The sequence below is a fragment of the Microtus oregoni genome, unplaced genomic scaffold (assembly GCF_018167655.1).
Source record: "Microtus oregoni isolate MIOR12 unplaced genomic scaffold, Mior012 000071F_ref0000514, whole genome shotgun sequence".
Taxonomy (NCBI): Eukaryota; Metazoa; Chordata; class Mammalia; order Rodentia; family Cricetidae; genus Microtus; species Microtus oregoni.
This window is the reverse complement of record NW_024543978.1, coordinates 270,314-289,318: the sequence shown is the minus strand read 5'-3', so window position 1 is coordinate 289,318 and position 19,005 is coordinate 270,314. Positions and strand designations below refer to the sequence as shown.

At 43.5% G+C, this 19,005-nt stretch overlaps 2 protein-coding genes across 2 annotated transcripts in view; one reads left to right on the top strand and one right to left on the bottom strand.

Annotated features, from left to right (window-relative positions):
* Positions 1-19,005, top strand: part of Prpf6 (pre-mRNA processing factor 6) — a 61,426-nt gene that overhangs the window by 37,680 nt on the left and 4,741 nt on the right. Inside the window, exons 12-17 of the mRNA XM_041641811.1 lie at positions 3,727-3,849; positions 12,900-13,021; positions 15,805-15,943; positions 17,476-17,595; positions 17,973-18,149; positions 18,784-18,917. Coding sequence (XP_041497745.1) covers positions 3,727-3,849; positions 12,900-13,021; positions 15,805-15,943; positions 17,476-17,595; positions 17,973-18,149; positions 18,784-18,917 — 815 coding nt within the window. The remainder of the gene's footprint in view (positions 1-3,726; positions 3,850-12,899; positions 13,022-15,804; positions 15,944-17,475; positions 17,596-17,972; positions 18,150-18,783; positions 18,918-19,005) is intronic.
* LOC121440844 (ubiquitin-conjugating enzyme E2 N-like) lies at positions 13,079-14,274 on the bottom strand. The gene has a single exon (XM_041641812.1). The coding sequence runs from the start codon at positions 14,243-14,245 to the stop codon at positions 13,787-13,789; it is 459 nt and encodes a 152-aa protein (XP_041497746.1). The 5' UTR covers positions 14,246-14,274; the 3' UTR covers positions 13,079-13,786.

Below are 19,005 nucleotides of genomic sequence, written 5' to 3'. Positions count from 1 at the left end.
CTCATCCTCTGTGGAAACAAAAGCAGAACCTCTTTTCTAAAGCAACATAACCTTAGACTCAAAATTCTGAAAGTCAAGATACCTTTAAAGTACATATGTTGGTTACTTAGCTCCTTCACAGTCAAAAAATTCAAAGACAACACAAAATATACATAATCCAGACTCTGTGTATATTCCACCTTTTTTTTAAGATTTATTTATTTATTATGTGCACAGTGTTCAGCCTCCATGTATGCCTGCAGGCCAGAAAAGGGCACCAGATCTCATTACAGATGGTTGTGAGCCACCCTGTGGGGGCTGGGAATTGAACTCAGGACCTCTGGAAGAGCAGTCAGTGCTCTTAACCTCTGAGCCATCTCTCCTGCCCCTGTATATTCCATCTTTATGTGGCTTGTTTTTACTCTATTACTTTTTAATATTTATTTTATTATCTTTACTCCTTTAATCTATGACTGTCTGTACTCTGTCTCCTTAAAGACTTTGTTTTATTTTTTTTTAAACCATTTACTTGCTTTTATGACTTTCATACTCTTTATCTTCTCTTTCCCAAGCCTACATAACATTTTTAAAACATATTGTGACCCATTTAGAGGTCTTTTATGTCTGAATTTGTCCTTATTGTGTATCAGTAATTTTTTTTTTTTTTTTTTTTGCTTTTTCGAGACAGGGTTTCTCTGTGGCTTTGGAGCCTGTCCTGGAACTAGCTCTTGTAGACCAGGCAGGTCTCGAACTCACAGAGATCCGCCTGCCTCTGCCTCCCAAGTGCTGGGATTAAAGGTGTGCGCCACCACTGCCCAGCTCAGTAATTATTTTCTGACCAGAAGTGCTTCTTAAAATGCTAAGCCCTTCTGCCGGGCAGTAGCACACGCCTTTAATCCCAGCACTCACGAGGCAGAGACAGGTGGATCTCTGTGAGTTTGAGGTCAGCCTGGTCTACAAGAGCTAGTTCCAGGACTGACTCCAAAGCAACATAGAGAAACCCTGTCTCAAAAACAAAAAACAAACAAAAATAACAAAAAATGCTAAGCCCTTCTTATGAACTAACAACGCCATTGCTAGGGGAAATACAGCACTACCTGCTTACCCCACCCAGTCCAGCATGGCGGAGCTGTTTGCTGACTCTGAGAGCCATGCTCACAGCCCCATTTTCAGGCACACAGACAATCTATGTTGCCATTAAGCAAGTTGTAGCACTCTGTTCACAATCCCCATTTAAATGCTCCATAGCTGAACCTCCAGAGTCAAGAGTTCACTCTGGCAGCACAGCTCAGAAAGCCAGCATTTCAAAACCTTGGCCTTTTTTCTGCTACCGCTGAACCAGGAAAACTGCTCTTAAAGGAGCCGCAGCATGCCGCCAGCAAGTAAAGCCCATTCAGGAGAATAAATGTGGCTAAACTTTATTTTTTAGTGTCTAGTATTTCTTTCCAAGCTCTCTAAGGTTGTAAATGGATTTTAGTTGGCCGCGTGGGCACCAATTTGTCGGAAGGAGGCTGGCTGATTGTTCGTTTCCCAGCTGCCCAGCCCCAAAGTAACCGCATAGAAACTGCATTAATTAAATCACTGCTTGGTCTACTATCTTCTTATTGGCAAACTCTTACGTATTAATTTAACCCAACTCCATTAATCTGTGCATCGCCATGAGATCGTATCTTACCAGCAAAGTTTCAGCACGTTTATCTCCAGCAGTGGCTCCATGGCTTCTTCCTGACTCTGCCTTTCTTTCTCCCAGCATTCTGTTTTCCCCGCCTATCTACGTTCTGCCCTATCAACAGGCCAAGGCAGTTTCTTTTTCTTTTTTTTCTAAGCAAAGGTGATGGTTACAAGGCAGTTTCTTTATTCACCAACGGTATTCACAGCATACAGAGGGGAATCCCACATCACCTTTCCTTTCCTCTCCCCTCTCCCCTTTCCTTTCCTTTCCTTTCCTTTCCTTTCCTTTCCTTAATGCTTCAGGGAGGGATAAAGTTCCTGTCTTTCCTTGCTTATTTCTTATCTTGTTCCCCCTAGGTCAGAGCCTGTAGTGTACCTTGACCATTTCATTGGTTTGTGTGTCCCTCCCTGCACATGTTGCTGTGGACGGCTTATTAGTAGCTTTTCCATTTGCTTCAAAAGTATATTTGCGTATATGGGCATATTGTAAGGTGAATTCCATAAGGTGGGATTTCTGGTGCATACATTGTTTTGATAGAGGAAGTAAAGTTGCCTTCTATAGAGGTCAGTGATAGTCCTCAGCTTTCAATCCATGCCCTCCTTTAACTTGGAGGCTGGAGAGATGGCTCAGTGGTTAAGAGCATTGCCTGCTCTTCCAGAGGTCCTGAGTTCAATTCCCAGCAACCACATGGTGGCTCACAACCTTCTGTAATGAGGTCTGGTGCCCTCTTCTGGCCTGTAAGCATACATACAGACAGAATATTGTATACATAATAAATAAATAAATATTAAAAAAAAGAGCGACTCAGCCCACTTGCTGTTGCTGATCTTAAAATGGCACTGAAAACAGTTTAGCATCTTACAGACAAGAATAGCTTAGAGTTTCTTTTCAGATATTTAAATTTGTAATATTTTGGTTTCTGATAAACTGTAAATGCCCTGTAACATTTGTCTGTTGGGTCAGTTGTTTGATTCCTAACCTATTACCAGGATACTTTATTATCCCCAACTTTCAGTAACATATTCCTGTGCCTCATAATGTAGAACCTTTTTTTAAAAAGATGTTTGGATACAGATATTGCTTCTTCTTTGTGTCCCAAATCTGCTGTCCTAAAATTGGAAATACCGTGCTACATGTTGGCCTGCCCGGTGGACTGCTCCTGTGAGTGGTCATCTATTGTGACCCTCCCCCGCCCAGGTTTTCCTCTAATCTCCCTTGCAGCATCCCCACCAACACTACTTCTTGTCTAGGTCAGCGTGTTCCTCCTCTTTTTGCTAGTTTAAGTTGTGAGTTCTAGTCCTAAGAGTACAGATACTTTTGAACTTGTCTTTTGCTTTCACTCCTTTCAAAGTTTCTTTAATGTAAGGTGTATGCCTTGCTACAGCCTCATTTTAGTATGTGTAGGTGCACACGCTACAGTGTAAGAAATCAGATGACAGCCTTTGGATCTCTCCTCCTGGGGATTACTTTCAGGGTATCAGACTTTTACCCCAAATGCCTTTACTGTCTTATCAGCTCTACACTTAAATTAATTTTTCCCGCAGTTTCAGGGATTGAACTCAGAGCCTTGAGTACTCTAGGCAAGTCAGTGCTGTATACATAATCTCCAGCCCACTTTTCATTAATTTTGAGATAAGGTCTTAGTCAGTATTTCAGGTTAGCTTTGAACTGCGGTCTTTATGCTTCTTCTACCTTACAAGTAGCTGATATGACAAATGTGTATCATCACACTTGCCTTTTTATTTTGAAATAAAAATAATTTCAGATACCCAGGAATGCTGCAAAACCTATTTTTAGATGGTCTTTAGTGTCAGAGCTTATTATAAGTTCTTTATGCAGCAGAATCTTGCTCAAAATGTACTGGATGAATAAGTGTGGTTTGATTCAGTCAAACCGTATTTATTGAGCATGTCAATGCGGGGACATGAGGGCAGGAACATCAGTGAATAGAACGGCATGGCAGATAAACTGTTCAGGGTTGCCAGGCTTTATGCCCAAGGCAGCAGGTCTTTTCATCAGAAATAACAGTCACTTTAACAGAAAATCCAAACAAGATTTCTGTGCTTCTCTTTCAGGATGCTGAAGAATGTGACAGGGCAGGGAGTGTGGCCACGTGCCAGGCAGTTATGCGCGCTGTGATTGGTATCGGGATCGAGGAGGAAGATCGCAAACACACCTGGATGGAAGATGCTGACAGCGTAAGCTCACCTGCTTGCTTCCCAGTCTGTAGTCTTGCCAGGAATAGTGACCCCTTAAATGAGTCAGGTTGCTTTCTATATCTTGAGACAGGTTGACCTTAGAGACTTCCTCATTTCTGGGACTTCAGACACATGTATTACATTTAGCTCTGATACACTTACTTTAGGTGGGGTTGCAGTCATAAGGGCAGCAGACTTTTATAAGCCCGGTTTAAGTTTTTGAGTGCTTACTAAATGGAGAAAGCAGCTACTGCAAATATGTGCCTGTTGGCAGCTATGTGTAGCGATAGTACAACTTTGTTAGTTAGGTGGCAGACAACCTTTATGGAATCAGGTTTTCTCCCACTTTGTGGTTCCCACTACTGATTTTATTTCAGGAACATTTAAATAGAATTGCTGCCTCTTAGAGATTATTTCCTCAGAATAGTTTCCCAAAGAGAAAACCATAAAGCTAGATGATAAACATGTTTAAGATACTAAAACAGGGTGTGCACCTTAATCCCAGCACTCAGGAGGCAGAGGCAGGTGAATCTCTGAATTAAAGACTGGTCTGTTCTACAGAGTGAGTTCAGGACAACCAGGGCGTCTCAAAAACAAAAAAGGTTTGTTTTTGTTTTGTGTGTGTGTTGTGGATGTGTGCATCATCCCACTGCATAGGACGTAGAGGCCATAGAACCACCTGTAGAAGTCAGTTCTCCTTCTATCACATGGGTCCTGGGGATCAAACTCGGGTCATTAGACCCTGGCATTAGATGCTCTTTCTTACCCTTGGAATTGACCCCTAGTGTCCTATTAGTAAAATTAAACAGTAACAATGAAAACAAAACTATGTTTTCTTTAGACGCTTGCAGGATCATAGCCTCAGGTCAGCCCGAGAACAGACCTTAACAGGGCTTCATTCTGTTTTTGTTTTATGAATCTCCTTTTTATTATTTATTTATTTGGTTGATTGGTTATGTGGTGCTAGGGTGGAACCAGGGGCCTGCGTATATTGGGTAACTGCTCTACCATTAAGCTACATCTCCTACCTAAATCTGAATTTTGAGTACTAGAGGCCAATGGTTTTACAGAATATATTTTGACCTGGCTGTCTGTTTTATTTGCTTGTGGCTTGTTTGAGGTTTGTCTTTGGAAATAGTGTAGGATGTCAGGTCTTCCTTCGTACAGAGTTCTGATGGTGATGTGTTCTACAGAGGTATAGGTGCTTGTTCACGCTGATCAGCTGTTCCAGGTGGCTGCTGTTAGGATTTTCTTGTATTTTCACTGTTGTTTCCTTTGTGATTAACAAGCATTTTTGAGAAAGCATTTTAAAATTATGTTGTTATCCTCCAGGCATCAACTTACTAGTTTGAGGATCTGTTAATAATGGTTGGTTTTGTTTTTTAATTTGTTTGTTTATTTATTTGTTTGAAGTAATAAGGGCGGCGGGGCCGCTTCCCCAGCACCCCAGCCGCCCGCTCAGCTAGCTTATGCCCCAAAATAATTACACAGACACTGTATTCTTTTAAGCACTGCTTGGCCCTTTAGCTCTAGCACTTACAGGCTAATTCCCACATCCTGATCAACCCATCTCTAATAATCTGTGAGAACCGGTCTTACCGGGAAGATTCTAGCCTATGTCCATCCTGGGTCGGAGCTTCATGCCGTGTGTCTGCCCGGGAGCGGGGCATGGCTTCTCTCTCTGAGGCGTCTGCTCCCGAGAGGAGAGCTGTGAGTCTCTGAGCTCACTTCCTCTTCCTACCAGCATTTTGTTCTGTTTACTCCTCCCACCTATCCTCTAACCAATAAAATGGGCCAGGGCAGTGCCTTTATTAGCCAATGACCTTCCTCCATCATTTCCCCTTTTTCGGTTTAAACAAAAAAAAGGCTTTAACATAGCAAAATTGCATATAACAAAACAGTTATCAAGTAAAAGTTACAATAATCTTTATCATAACTAAGGAAAACTATAACTATAACTAACTATTCTTAACTCCATCAAAGACTCCAGAAAGATATAATATTACCTAAGTAAACAAGAACTAAGAAACTTCAAACTCTAGAAATGACAAAGACATCTCGCTCCCTGGACAGTCACCCAAAGTTCTTTTGTACCGTTGGGGCATCCATCTTCAGCCTTCAGGCCCATGGTATCCAGCAGACATTTCCATAAAGCAGGAAAATTCAAAGTCAGTTCAGTCACTATCTGTTGTGTCCTGCAGAATGTCTCGCAGACTCTTTCAAAATGAATCAGGAACCCCGAAAGATCATCTCACCTTAGGCAAGTTCAGTAGTCCTCTCTCTGCGGGTTCTCTGTGTCCAGTTTATGCAATAGTCCAGGCAAGAGCAGTTTCTTGCCCAAATGGCTATCAAAACTCCATAACGAGCCTCTTCGATGCCCATCTTCCTCTTGAAATAGATTGGTGCTGCCAGGAGCAGAGTGTCTCATTGACATGAAAAGTCCTCAGTTATTAAAACATTAAATGTCCTATTCTGTAATCTTTGAAAGACATGAAAAATGTCTATCTAAAATATATCTCTATATATCTAGAAAATCTAACTAACATGACTACAAACTTGACTATTATGATTATCTATTAACTACCTATATACATTACATTTTTAAATGAACTACACAATCACAATACCTTAATCAAAATCAGAAACACTTATACATATAACAAAATTGACCTTAAATCGCTATCAATGAAGCAAAATCTATACTAATGCAAATTATTCATATCTATATCATATCCCCCTTTAAATGTAAAAGAACATTTATATAAACATTTTTTGGGAATTTGGGCGCAGTTATTTCTCTCCAAACTGCTTCCTGCTGAATGGGGGCGTCGTTAATTTGGTCTTTCATGGTATAACCTGTGTGCTAGTTTCATCTCAGTTGGCAGTTGAGCGAAGCAATTTTCTGAAGGCGTGCACAGGAACCATTCAGGAGGACGTGGTCCATCATACCAAATCGGAATAGAAGAAATGAACAGCGTCTCATCCTCTGTGAAAACAAAATAAGAAACTCCTTTCCAAAGCATCATGTCCTTAGATCCAAATTTCAAAGTCAAGGCATCAAAATATCTATGTCGGATTAGTTCAGCAGCATTTATAAATAAATATCTTTTAGCAGCTGTTGCTCCTTCCTCAGCATTCAAACAATTCAAAGAGAGCATAATAGCATACAGTATCAAGATTCTCTGTGTATTTTCCATCTTTGTGCAGCTTTGTTTTAACCTCTATTTTGTTTATTTTTACTTTTAACTTTTTGCTTTTTGAGACAGGTTCTCTGTATCTTTGACCTGAAGTAACTTTGTAGACCAGGCTGTCTTTGAACTCTCAGAGATCCGCCTGTCTCTGCCTCCCAGGCATTCAGGATTAAAGGTGTTTGCTACTACACCTTGAACTCACAGAGATCTGTTAGTCTCTGCCTTCTAGGCACTGGGATTAAAGGCGTGTGCTACCACACACAACAACTCTCTTTCTTTTTTTTTGTTTTTTACTTTAAGAACTTCAAATTTTAGTCTGCATATATTTTTAACACACTTCAAACCATTTAGAAATTTTCTTTGTCTTTGAATCTCTCTCTACTGTATATCTCTCTTTTTCTGACCACATGAATCTTTAATTTACCAAGCAATCTCAGTAGGACTAAAGGCGTGGCTTTGCCGGCTAGATCCAGTCCATTCCTTAGCTTTCCAGCCTCATGGCGGATATACAGGCTGTAGCTATGTTTACTGCAACAACTGTATGGCATTTCAAGGTCTCTGCCAGCCAGCAAGCTACAACAGACAACACTCAAGTCCTCTCTTGGTAGCCGGCCCTCCTGCCTCAAACAGTCAGAGTTTGCCCTGGCAGGATGGCCCAGAAAGCCGGCATTTTTAAACGGCGCAGCTTTTTTCCTGCTACGGCTGAAAACTGAAAAGCATGCGTTCAGCTTTTCGTCAACACCATTTAAGTGTTTTGTGGCAGGACCTCTTAATGAGCTGCAGGCTTTGGAGCTAAAGCTGAGTCAGGAAGCCTCTCTTATATGAAAGCGCATGCTTGTCTCTAACAAGCAGAGCAGACCCGAGAACACAGCGAGTCTAGTTGCCATCAAACAAATCGTAGCACTTTACTCCAAATACTCTAGTCAAAAGCTCTGTCTCCCGCAGGAGCCAGACAGAGATCTCAATGGCGACACAGCCCCAGGAAGTCGCGCTTTAAAATGACACAGCGTTTTTTCTGCTACTGTTGCCGAATCAGGAAATCTCTCTACAGCACGCCACCAACAAACAGCAAAAATCTGTGTTAAACTCTCTCTCCCTTATTTTTAAGCCTTCTCAGGTTTTTTAAGTGGATTTAGTCCATCACGTGGGGCGCCATATGAAGTAATAAGGGCGGCGGGGCCGCTTCCCCAGCACCCCAGCCGCCCGCTCAGCTAGCTTATGCCCCAAAATAATTACACAGACACTGTATTCTTTTAAGCACTGCTTGGCCCTTTAGCTCTAGCACTTACAGGCTAATTCCCACATCCTGATCAACCCATCTCTAATAATCTGTGAGAACCGGTCTTACCGGGAAGATTCTAGCCTATGTCCATCCTGGGTCGGAGCTTCATGCCGTGTGTCTGCCCGGGAGCGGGGCATGGCTTCTCTCTCTGAGGCGTCTGCTCCCGAGAGGAGAGCTGTGAGTCTCTGAGCTCACTTCCTCTTCCTACCAGCATTTTGTTCTGTTTACTCCTCCCACCTATCCTCTAACCAATAAAATGGGCCAGGGCAGTGCCTTTATTAGCCAATGACCTTCCTCCATCATTTGTTAGTTTTTGACAGTCTCACTATATAGCACAGACTGACTTCAAACTGACAAGAATCCTTCCTTAGTCTCCCAAGTGCAAAGTTTACAGACGAAAGAGCATCCAAGCCAAAGTAATGAACACTGTTTTCCACTGATAGGGTTGTTTCTAGGGTATATGCCAAGTGATTTTCTGTTTTGATTTGGCTTTTATGAGTGGTTTGGCTTCATTTGCACCATATGTGTGTCTGGTACTCACAGAGGCCAGAAGAGGGCGTCAGATCCTCTGGAATTAGAGAAGGTTGTGCAGAGTCCTCTGGAAAGGCAGCCAGTGCTTCTAACTGCTAAGCTAAGTTTTCAGCCCCCACTTTTATTCTTTTAAGATAACATCTGTTGTAGACAAGTCTGGTTTTATACTTCTTGGGTAGCTGAGGATGATCCTCTTACTTTACCTCCCACATACTAGAAGTATAGGTGTGAACCAATATGCCTAGTTTATGTGGTGCTAGAGATTGAACCCAAGACCTTGTAAATGGCTGGCCGTGAAGCATTCTGCCAGTGGAGGAGCTCCATCCCCAGTCTTTGCTTTTGGTTTTCTGAGAAAAGATTTTTCTGTGTAGCCTAGGGTGGTTTTAAACTTGTGATCCTCTTTCCTCGGCCTCCCGCTCAGCTCATAAGTTTTTAGTTTGCTTACTATTTTTGCTACCAAGGATTAGACCCAGAGTCTAGTGCATGTTAGGTGAGTGTTGTACCACAGACCTAGATCCCCAGCCCTTAAAAATCTTCTGTGAGTTGAAACTACTTAGTAATGAAGAGCGTTCCTGTTCACCTGGGTAGGCCAGTGCTTCGTCTTTCTCTGCAGACTGGTGTGACACAGAGCTCAGGGACAAGCTAGTTTACTCTTTGACTCTGAAGGTAGGTCAAAGGGTTTCATCATATTGTAACTGGAAGTATCACTCGGTGGTAGAGCATATGCCTAGCATACACAAAGCATTAGATTCAACTTGTAGTACTAAAATACATACGTAAACTATATACATATAGAAAACATAAACACATGCTCTCTGTGTTGAGTGAAAATTTCTTTGTATCTAAAGGAGCCTAGCACTTCCACAACTTCTTTATTCTAAACACAGAATAACGAGCTTTGCATCTCTCTCCTTTACTGCCTTTGTTAGACACCTCTAAAGATAACAAAAATGTGGGAAGGCCAAGAATGATTTTAGTTTGTTTGATGTAGCCTAGGGTAGCCTGAGCTCAGAATCCTCTTCAGCTTTCTGTGCTTCTGGAGGGCTGGGGTTTCAGGCATGCAGTGTCATGCCCAGCTTTTCTCATTTTTTATTGTCACTTAACCACATTTACTCAGTAACTATAGCTGTTTTCTTTTTCATGCAAGAATGAGAAGTAATGCTTCTAGTGTGCTTAGAAACAGGGGTCCTCTCCTAGTGCTCTTCTTTGGGCCCTGCACACCGTTACTTGATGCTGTAGGCAGTTAAGCCAGTAGAGGTTCTAAAAATCTTTGCAGCTGACCTCATTGTTTTGGTCAGCAGCCACACAGAAGGTTTTTCCTCTCTAGAGTCTGAGCCTTCTAGATATTCATGGTCAGGATATAACCCTTCTTGAGTTCTCTGGTGGTCGAGTCAGAATCAGGCTATGTGATATAGGAAGGATTGGGTCTGATCAAAATCTGGGCATACTTGTGTTCCTCCCACACCTGTTTCTACATACATTGTGGGTCTTGGACACTCCCAGGCTCATTGGCATCTCTCTCTGTGAAGATACCTGACCATCTGAGGAGATGTGGGTGACCAGTTAACTTCCCTGTGGTGTATATGCAGCTGTGAGTACAGCTCTACCTGGGATGTTTTACTGTGTAGTTCTGTCTGGCCTGGAACTCACTGTGTAGGCCCGACTGGCCTCAAACTCGCAGAGATCCTTCTGCCTCAGCCTTCTAAGTACTGGAATTAAAGGTGTGTACCACCGGGGACTGGAGAGATGGCTCAGAGGTTAAGAGCATTGCCTGCTCTTCCAGACGTCCTGAGTTCAATTCCCAGCAACCACATGGTGGCTCACAACCATCTGTAATGAGGTCTGGTGCCCTCCTCTGGCCTGCACCACAGATAGAATATTGTATACATAATAAATAAATAAATATTAAAAAAAAAAGGTGTGTACCACCACACCCAGCTCCACTCAGGCAATTTTGTCATTTGCAGTTGTAATAGTTTGTCCCTAGTGACCATTACATTAACTTGACCCCAGGTTCGTACTCCTTTTTATTGTTGTTGTTGTTGTTTGTTTGTTTTTCCGAGATGATTTCTTTGTGTATCCCTGGCTGTTCTGGAACTCCCTCTGTTCAGGCTGGCCTCAAACTCAGAAATATACCTGCTTCTGCCTCCTGAGTACTGTCTGCAGAACATAGAAGGAGATCTTAGTCTTCTGTGAACCTAAAAAACAGGTGTCTGAACCTGCCCAGTTTGTTGTTGGGTCTCATGGTCACCATGAAGATCATCAGTTAAACTAGTTCTCACCGGAGCTGTCACTACATTTGGCGACTGCCTTTGTTATTTGATGTTACCTATCACTAAAAAATTTTTGAGTGTGTGTGTGCGTGTGTACATGCTACAGCATGTATGCAAAAGTCAGAAGACAGCTTGCATGGGACTTGATTATTTCTTTCTACTATGTGAATCCTGTAAATTAAACTCAGCTGTCAGGCTTGGTGCTATGTCCCTTAACCTGAGCCATCCTGCTGATCCATTACCTATCACTTTTTTTTCTATTTTGTTTTATTTTATGTGTATTGGTATTTTGCTTGCATGTGTGCACTGTGTGTGTATTTAGTGCTCTAGGGGACTAGAAGTGCTGGATCCCATGGGACTGGAGTAACAGACAGCTGTTGTGGGCCACCATGCGGGTGTTGGCAGTCAAACTCTTGGGTCTTCTGGAAGGACAACTAGTACTCTTAACTGCTGAGCCATTTCTCCGGCCCCTACCTGTCACTTTATGTATATGAATGTTGAGGGTTTTTTAAGACTTATATTTAGTTTTGCACATGTATATATATGTGTGTGTATGTGTGTGTGTGTGTGTGTGTGTGTGTGCGTGTGTGTGTGTGTGTGTGTGCATTTGCTGTGTGTCTGCAGATACCTGCAGAGGCCAGAGGAGGGTGTCATATGCCCTAGAGTTGGAGTTTTGGGTGAACTACCTGATTTGAGTGCTGGGAACCAAATTTGGATCCTCTGTAAGAATAGCAAGTGCTCTTAACCACTGAGTAATCTCCCCAACCCCTAAAATCACTTGAATATAAAACAAAAACCAACCAAACAAAAAATCCTAGAGAATCCAGACCTGATGGTACCAGAGCTATTCAGAAAGCTGAGATTGCAGATTGGTTACCAAATAACAGATAGAACGGGCAAGGAGTGTAGCTGGGTGGCAGAATGCTTGTTTACCATTACAAGGCCCTGGTGTGGGAGGATGGGGTGAGGGTGGGGAAACTTAAAGTGGTGTCTGCTGTGATTTTACTAGATTGGTGGGCTTCTCATCCTCTTTATGTTGATTTGTCTTGTACAGGTTTTTTTTTTTTATTTATTATGTATACAATATTCTGTGTGTATGCCTGGTGGCCAGAAGAGGGCACCAGACCTCATTACAGATAGTTGTGAGCCACCATGTGGTTGCTGGGAATTGAACTCAGGACCTTTGGAAGAGCAGGCAATGCTCTTAACCTCTGAGCCATCTCTCCAGCCCTTGTACAGGTTTTGAATGGCTTAAACTTTTTAATGGAAAATACATAGTAGTCTTAATAAAAAGCAGCATGCAAGGAGGGCTGGAGAAATGGCTCAGAGGTTCAGATCACTGATTGTTCTAATTCCTGTCTGTAATAAGATCTGGTGCCATCTTCTGGACTTATATATAGGCAGAACACTATAAATAAAAAATAATTTTAAAAAAGAGCAAATAAAACTCAATGAGGAGATTATTTATAAAGTAGTGTGCAATGATGCACACACACACGAGTGCACATGCACACTCTTGCCTTAACTGTAGCCTGACATATGCATATTTGTGTGCATTTGTTATCTTGCAGGTAGCAACTGGTACTCCTCTTACCAGCTCTTCTTGCATGCCAGGGGACCAGAAGGGTGTCTGTGTCCCCATTCTCTTGTGTTCTTGTCTTAGATTGTAGTTTAATTAGATCAGGGCCAGTGCACATTTGTTACTTGAGGTCATTACTTATCATCTGCCCCATGCAGTTCTACACTACTTTCCTCATAGTGTCTCTTTTCTAGTGTGTGGCTCACAATGCCCTGGAATGTGCACGAGCCATCTATGCCTATGCCCTGCAAGTCTTCCCCAGCAAGAAGAGTGTGTGGTTACGAGCTGCATACTTTGAGAAGAACCATGGTACCAGGTATGTAGTCAGTTTCCACTGTCTATCTGCATGGTACTGGATTCAAACCTCTCTTTCTTTTTTTTTTAGAATAACAAAAAATATTTTACTAAAACATAAGATTTACAGAAGTTTCCAGACAAGCCATACAAAATGGTCACAAGCTTTTTTCTTCTTCTTCTTCTTCTTCTGGGGGGATGGGGCAGAGAATCTACACTTGACAGCAAAGTCACAATATTATTAGTGAGGGCTGTGATGTTTATTTAATGTTCCCATTTTGGTTCAGACAATCAAGCTTGTCCATCTACAGCGTCTAAAGTTAGACTTGGCTAGAGAGCATATGCTAAAAAACTGGTTAGCTGCATTTAACCACTGCAATTAGATCCCATAAGAGGGGGAGGGAGAAAGGAAACCATAAAATTAAAATAAAACTTTCCCCCTAAAAAATAAAATAAAAACACCCATACCCCTGGCAGCTAACCCTGACAACTACCTTCATTCACAGTGCTTTGTACTTAAACCATGATGGGGAAATGAATCCAAGCAGAGTCACTGCTTTTAAACACTTCACAACAACCCGGATGACACTTCTAGCCTCTGCTCATGCTTTCCAACAGTGAATCAGGACAAGACATAGATTTGCTAATGTGCATGTAATCACCAAAGATGAAATGCCTGGGCTTTTATTCTGTAATGTTTCTAAGACTGTGTCCATTAAATGCAAACAAAAAAGGAAGAGTCTTGGCAGAACAGGAGAAGTGATGTACACTTGATGATCTGATGGACTTAAATATTATTCATGGCATATAGCCTAGTCCATGCTCTCGCTGTTTCTATGGCTTGGGCTTCATTGGTCTTCCACTGCTCGGCTACATCATTTGCTAACGGATCATCTGGATTAGGAGCACTTAACAAAGCCTGGATTGATAGCAGAACTGTGCGAATCTGCAGTGCTGGGGACCATTTATCTTTCAAAATATCTAAACATATTCTTCCCAACTTGTCTACATTAGGATGATAAATTTTGGTCATGAAACGTACTTTAGGTGCTGCCATTGGGTATTCTTCTGGAAGGAATAGTTCAAGTTTAAAAGTCACTCCCTCAAAGGGGGAATCTTGGGGGCCAGCAATGACCACATGAAAATAACGGGCGTTGCTCTCATCTGGTTCTGCTTTAATGCCAGGAACTGGTTCTGCCAGCAAACGCTGGGTTTCCTTGATGATCCTGCGGGGCAGCCCGGCCATCTTGTCAGAACCCGAGTTCGGCCTCTGCTCTTGTCCAAACCTCTCTTTCTTGAAGATCAACCAGTGACAGTTTTGGGTCTGTCCCTCTGTGATCATGAACAAGTTACAGTGAGAGTAGATACTTTTGTGGCCCTTGGGACTCTGGAACCGTCTCATTCTTTATAGCCCTTCTGTGATTTGATTATCACTTTGATAGTTGAGAAACGAAGGCATGAAGGAAGCCTGTCCTTTACTAGTGCCGCGTGGGTCTAGGAGTGTCCAGTGCAGGCTGTCGGTGCTCGGGCACTGTCTTCAGCAGTGGGCGGGACAGTGTCAGGGCCCATGCGGTCTGTTTTTCATTTAAGCTGCACTGGCTTTCTGGGGTTTGGCTGGTTTTTGTACACAGAAGGAGGTCCCTGACAATTTTCTTTAATTGTACTCTTTAATTGGAAAAACCTTTGGGTCTGCCTTATTGGCTGTAAATGCTGATTAAATTAGGCATTGCAGTTTCTTGTTTTAAATATGTAACTCCCTGGGGTATTTGGACTCATGTTCCTGAGCACCCTATAGCATTCTCTTTTGGGTCCTCAGCTCTTCCCTGTGTTGGGTGGGCACGGACCTTACTGGTTCACCAACATTGCAGCTGGGACTTTGAGCCCTTGTTTCTTTTCTGGTGTTAGTTAATGTTAGTTTCTACAGGGCCTCTTCCTACCCTGCCAGCTGGCTGGTATTTCAGAGTTAACTCCTTAGGGAACTTGAGAACTTTCTGAAATGATCCTGATGACTCACCTTGTAGAATGTCACTTGGTTCAGTCTTAAGTGCTGATTTGCATGGGATTCTATCATGTCAGGTGTGGGTTGAGACCTCATGACTCATGCCCAAAATGTACACTGCTATTTACTCAAGTGTTTTAATGGTCAGTTTCCTCCTACTAACCTGTTTTTTCTTTGCTGCTAACTTACACACTGATAAAGTCATCAATATTTGGGCCCAGGGCTGTGGGAAACTTAGTGTTGCTTCTGTAGGCACTTTCTGTGTGTTCTTTCACTTGCTGCTGAACACATGAGGCCCATGGGGGTCATCAGTGAAGGTGTTATGACCAAGAGGTGGTGGACCATAGATAATCCAGAGATTTCATACCCAGTATCAAGGCTGACAAGTATTCTTTCTCAATAGTGTTCTAAAGTCACTCTCAATAAGACCTCTTTTTGAGGGGAGGGAGGGGTTATGGGTGTCAGGGACCTTAATCTTTATCAGCGAATCCAGGGTGTCCTCTGTGCTTCAAGATAAAAGGGCCTTCGCTGTCCCCAGACTGCCGTGTTATCACTGCCCCCAGGATACATGACTGTAAAAGGCTCTGCTGTTTAAACAATGCTCTGCTTTATAGAGCCCACTTCAGTAGTTGATTTTCGATTTTTTTATGGGAAAGAAAGATTTCCCCACACTCTCCCCATTGTAAAATCTCATAAATCATTAATAGTATCGAACTTTGGAGTGGTAACTGTCTTTTCAGCATCTTGATGGCTGTATGCTCTCATTTATGGCCTTGACCCTAGTGACTGTGGCCTCTGTTTTGCAGGGAGTCTCTGGAAGCACTCTTGCAGAGGGCTGTGGCCCACTGCCCCAAGGCAGAGGTGCTGTGGCTCATGGGTGCCAAATCGAAGTGGCTGGCGGGGGATGTGCCTGCAGCAAGGAGCATATTGGCCCTGGCCTTCCAGGTAGGTGAAGGATGCCTGTGCTGGGAGGGGCCATGAACATAGCTCTGTTTTGGTCCTTCTGTGGCCCTAGAACTTACCCTGTGCATATTCCTTGGGATATACCATGGTCTGGTCTAGAGACCCTGGATTGTTCGGGTGCCTCGTCTGTGGGGCCAAAGCATGAGGAACACCCCAACCAGCAACACTGACCTCTTAGTCCCTTTTACTTCCTATGACTATAGGCCAGGTAGTCCAGGGTACAAGACTTACATTAGTAAGCTGCCTGGGTGCTTTAGTGCCTTTGTGAGACTGGAGCCCTATTAAAACAGCTACACTTACTTGGCCTAACTAGGCCTAGCTGTATAACACATCCAGTGTGTGTGTGGCAGTGATGGTGACAAATGCATGTGTGTGTGTGTGTGCGTGCGTGTGTAAGCTCGAGGTCAACCTAGGGTGTCTTCCTATTTCACTTTGCACTTTTCTTTTCCTAGACAGGGTTTCTTTGTGTCCTGGCCATCCTGTATCTCACTCTGTAGAACACACAGAGATCCACCTGCCTCTGCCTCCTGAGTGCCACCTGGCCCACCTTATCTCTTTTTAAGGACAGGATCTTTCAATGAACCTGGAGTTTAGAGCTCACCATGGATACCAGCTGTGTTTAGATTTCATCTGTCTACACTCCCCAGTACTGGAGTTACAGATATGCATTGCCATGCCTGGCTTCTGTCTGGGCGCCCAGCGAGCAATTTTTCCACTTAGCCATTTCCCTGGTCTCCGTGTAGCATTTAAAAAAGCATTTTTACCACAAAAAAAATCCTAATATTTTATGATAACATGTGTTAAATTCTTTTTGGTGGGTTACAGTGCTATAATAAATGTCAGTCTGGTATCATAGCCCAGGGCAACAGTAAAATTTGACCCAGAAGCGCTACCTCGGGTCCGTCTTTTGCTCCAGCTGTCACCTGGAGAGACACAGGAACAAGGGGTGGTGCTGTGTGGGATAATCAGTTTTCTCCTCTAGTTGTGTGCTAGAATTCTAGGGTGGTTCTCTTTTCACATAACCATAGACACCTTGGCCGTGTTGCAGAAATATCTAAGGAGGCTAGGTACAAGTTTTGAGGACACCACTTTTATGTCCCCTGAACTCTGAGTTTGTGTAGCTTGGTCTATGCCTGTGGGAGCCTTTGCACAGCATTATCTGTATCTTGATCTACCCTGACCACATGGGCATGCTGGTATGGTTAGCTGAGGGGAAGGGATGAAGATAGATATACAGGCCCTGACACAAAGATGTGAGCGATCTACTCAGGGTTTGGGAGGATTCTAGAGGGATGGCTCTTCAATGCTAGCATTGTTGCTTCATCTCCGTACAAGAGTAAAAGCAGATGTGTTTTTCCCTTTATTTCCCAGGTAAGCTTACTGAGGTCTACATTCCCTAGCTTGCACCAGGAACGCACTAGTCCTCCATCAGGGCGAGGCCCAGCTTAGTTCCCACTGCTGTTCCTGATTAAGTGTGATCTAGCCCTGGTGATGCAGCTGTGCTTGTTCTCCAGGCCAATCCCAACAGTGAAGAGATTTGGCTGGCGGCTGTGAAGCTGGAGTCAGAGAACAATGAATACGAGAGAGCCCGGAGGCTGTTGGCCAAAGCACGGAGCAGCGCACCCACTGCCCGAGTGAGTGGTGACTGGTGGGTGGGGCATGGTTGGCAGGGTTGGCAGGGTGCCTCTTGGCTCATCCATTGCATTGGGAAGGAGTGAGATGAGTAGGGCATGTTATTGGGCTTTACAATGCATTTCTTCAGCCGGGCGGTGGTGGCATATACCTTTAATCCCAGCACTCGGGAGGCAGGGGCAGGTGGAGCTCTGTAAATTCGAGGCCAACCTGGTGTACAAAGCAAGTTCCAGGACAGCCAGGGCAACATAGAGAGACTCTGTCTCAAACAGACGTGTGTGAAAGATGTCTATGACTTCCAGTGTGTGATGGAAAGGCCGTTAGCATCCAGATAAATGGTGGGAAAACTCTTGTGTAATGGTGCTGGTCTGCTCTGCAGGTGTTCATGAAGTCTGTGAAGCTGGAGTGGGTGCTGGGGAACATCACTGCTGCGCAGGAGCTGTGCGAGGAGGCGCTGAGGCACTACGAGGACTTCCCCAAGTTGTGGATGATGAAGGGGCAGATTGAGGAGCAGGGAGAACTGATGGAGAAGGCCCGGGAGGCCTATAATCAGGGGGTGAGCCTCTGTGAAATGGTGGCACACACTTTTAATTCCAGTACTCAGGAGGCAGAGGCAGACAGATCTTTGTGAATTCTATTCCAGCCTGTTCTACAGAGTGAGTTCCAGGACAGCCAGGACTACACAGAGAAACCCTGTCTGGGGCAGGGTGGGGGTGTCTTAGGGAACTCAGCATTGGTCAATTCCCCACACTTTTGAACAAAGTGGAAGGACCAGTCTATGATAGAACTTTGTGCTTGGGACTGAACCTTTATCCTTCATTTTTCTACAAAGCTGCACACCCTATATTTGGGATGTATGGGATTTGGTACATCAAAAGTAGTATAACATACATTTGATGTATGCTTGTGTATGCAGCATGGCCACATACATGCAAGTACGCATCCTGTATACACGTGTGCATGACACATGTCTACAGACATTCTTTGTGTACATGTACATAATACAACTACACACAGTAAACTGCTACACACCGCATGTGCACACAACAGAGCCATGTCTGTAAACCCATGTCAAGAGTATGAAGTACATGTCTAACAGCCTCAAAAGCGTTCTTGGAAACTTAACCTCAGTTCTCACAATTTCATGGATGCTTTCTGAACTCTTATTTTGCTGTATTTTTTGGTCACAGCTGAAGAAATGTCCTCACTCTACACCACTGTGGCTGTTACTTTCCCGGCTAGAGGAAAAAATTGGACAGCTGACTCGTGCTAGGGCCATTTTGGAAAAGTCTCGTCTAAAAAACCCAAAGAATCCTGGGCTATGGTGAGTCCTTGGTAATTGGCTCAGCTTCCACGTTCAGCCCAGGCTCCTGGGCATAGCAGTAAGTGACAGCCTCTGTGAGGAGTCACAG

Excerpts from the sequence above, each read along its gene's own strand:
- LOC121440844 (XM_041641812.1), bottom strand. The coding sequence starts at position 14,245 with ATGGCCGGGCTGCCCCGCAGGATCATCAAGGAAACCCAGCGTTTGCTG.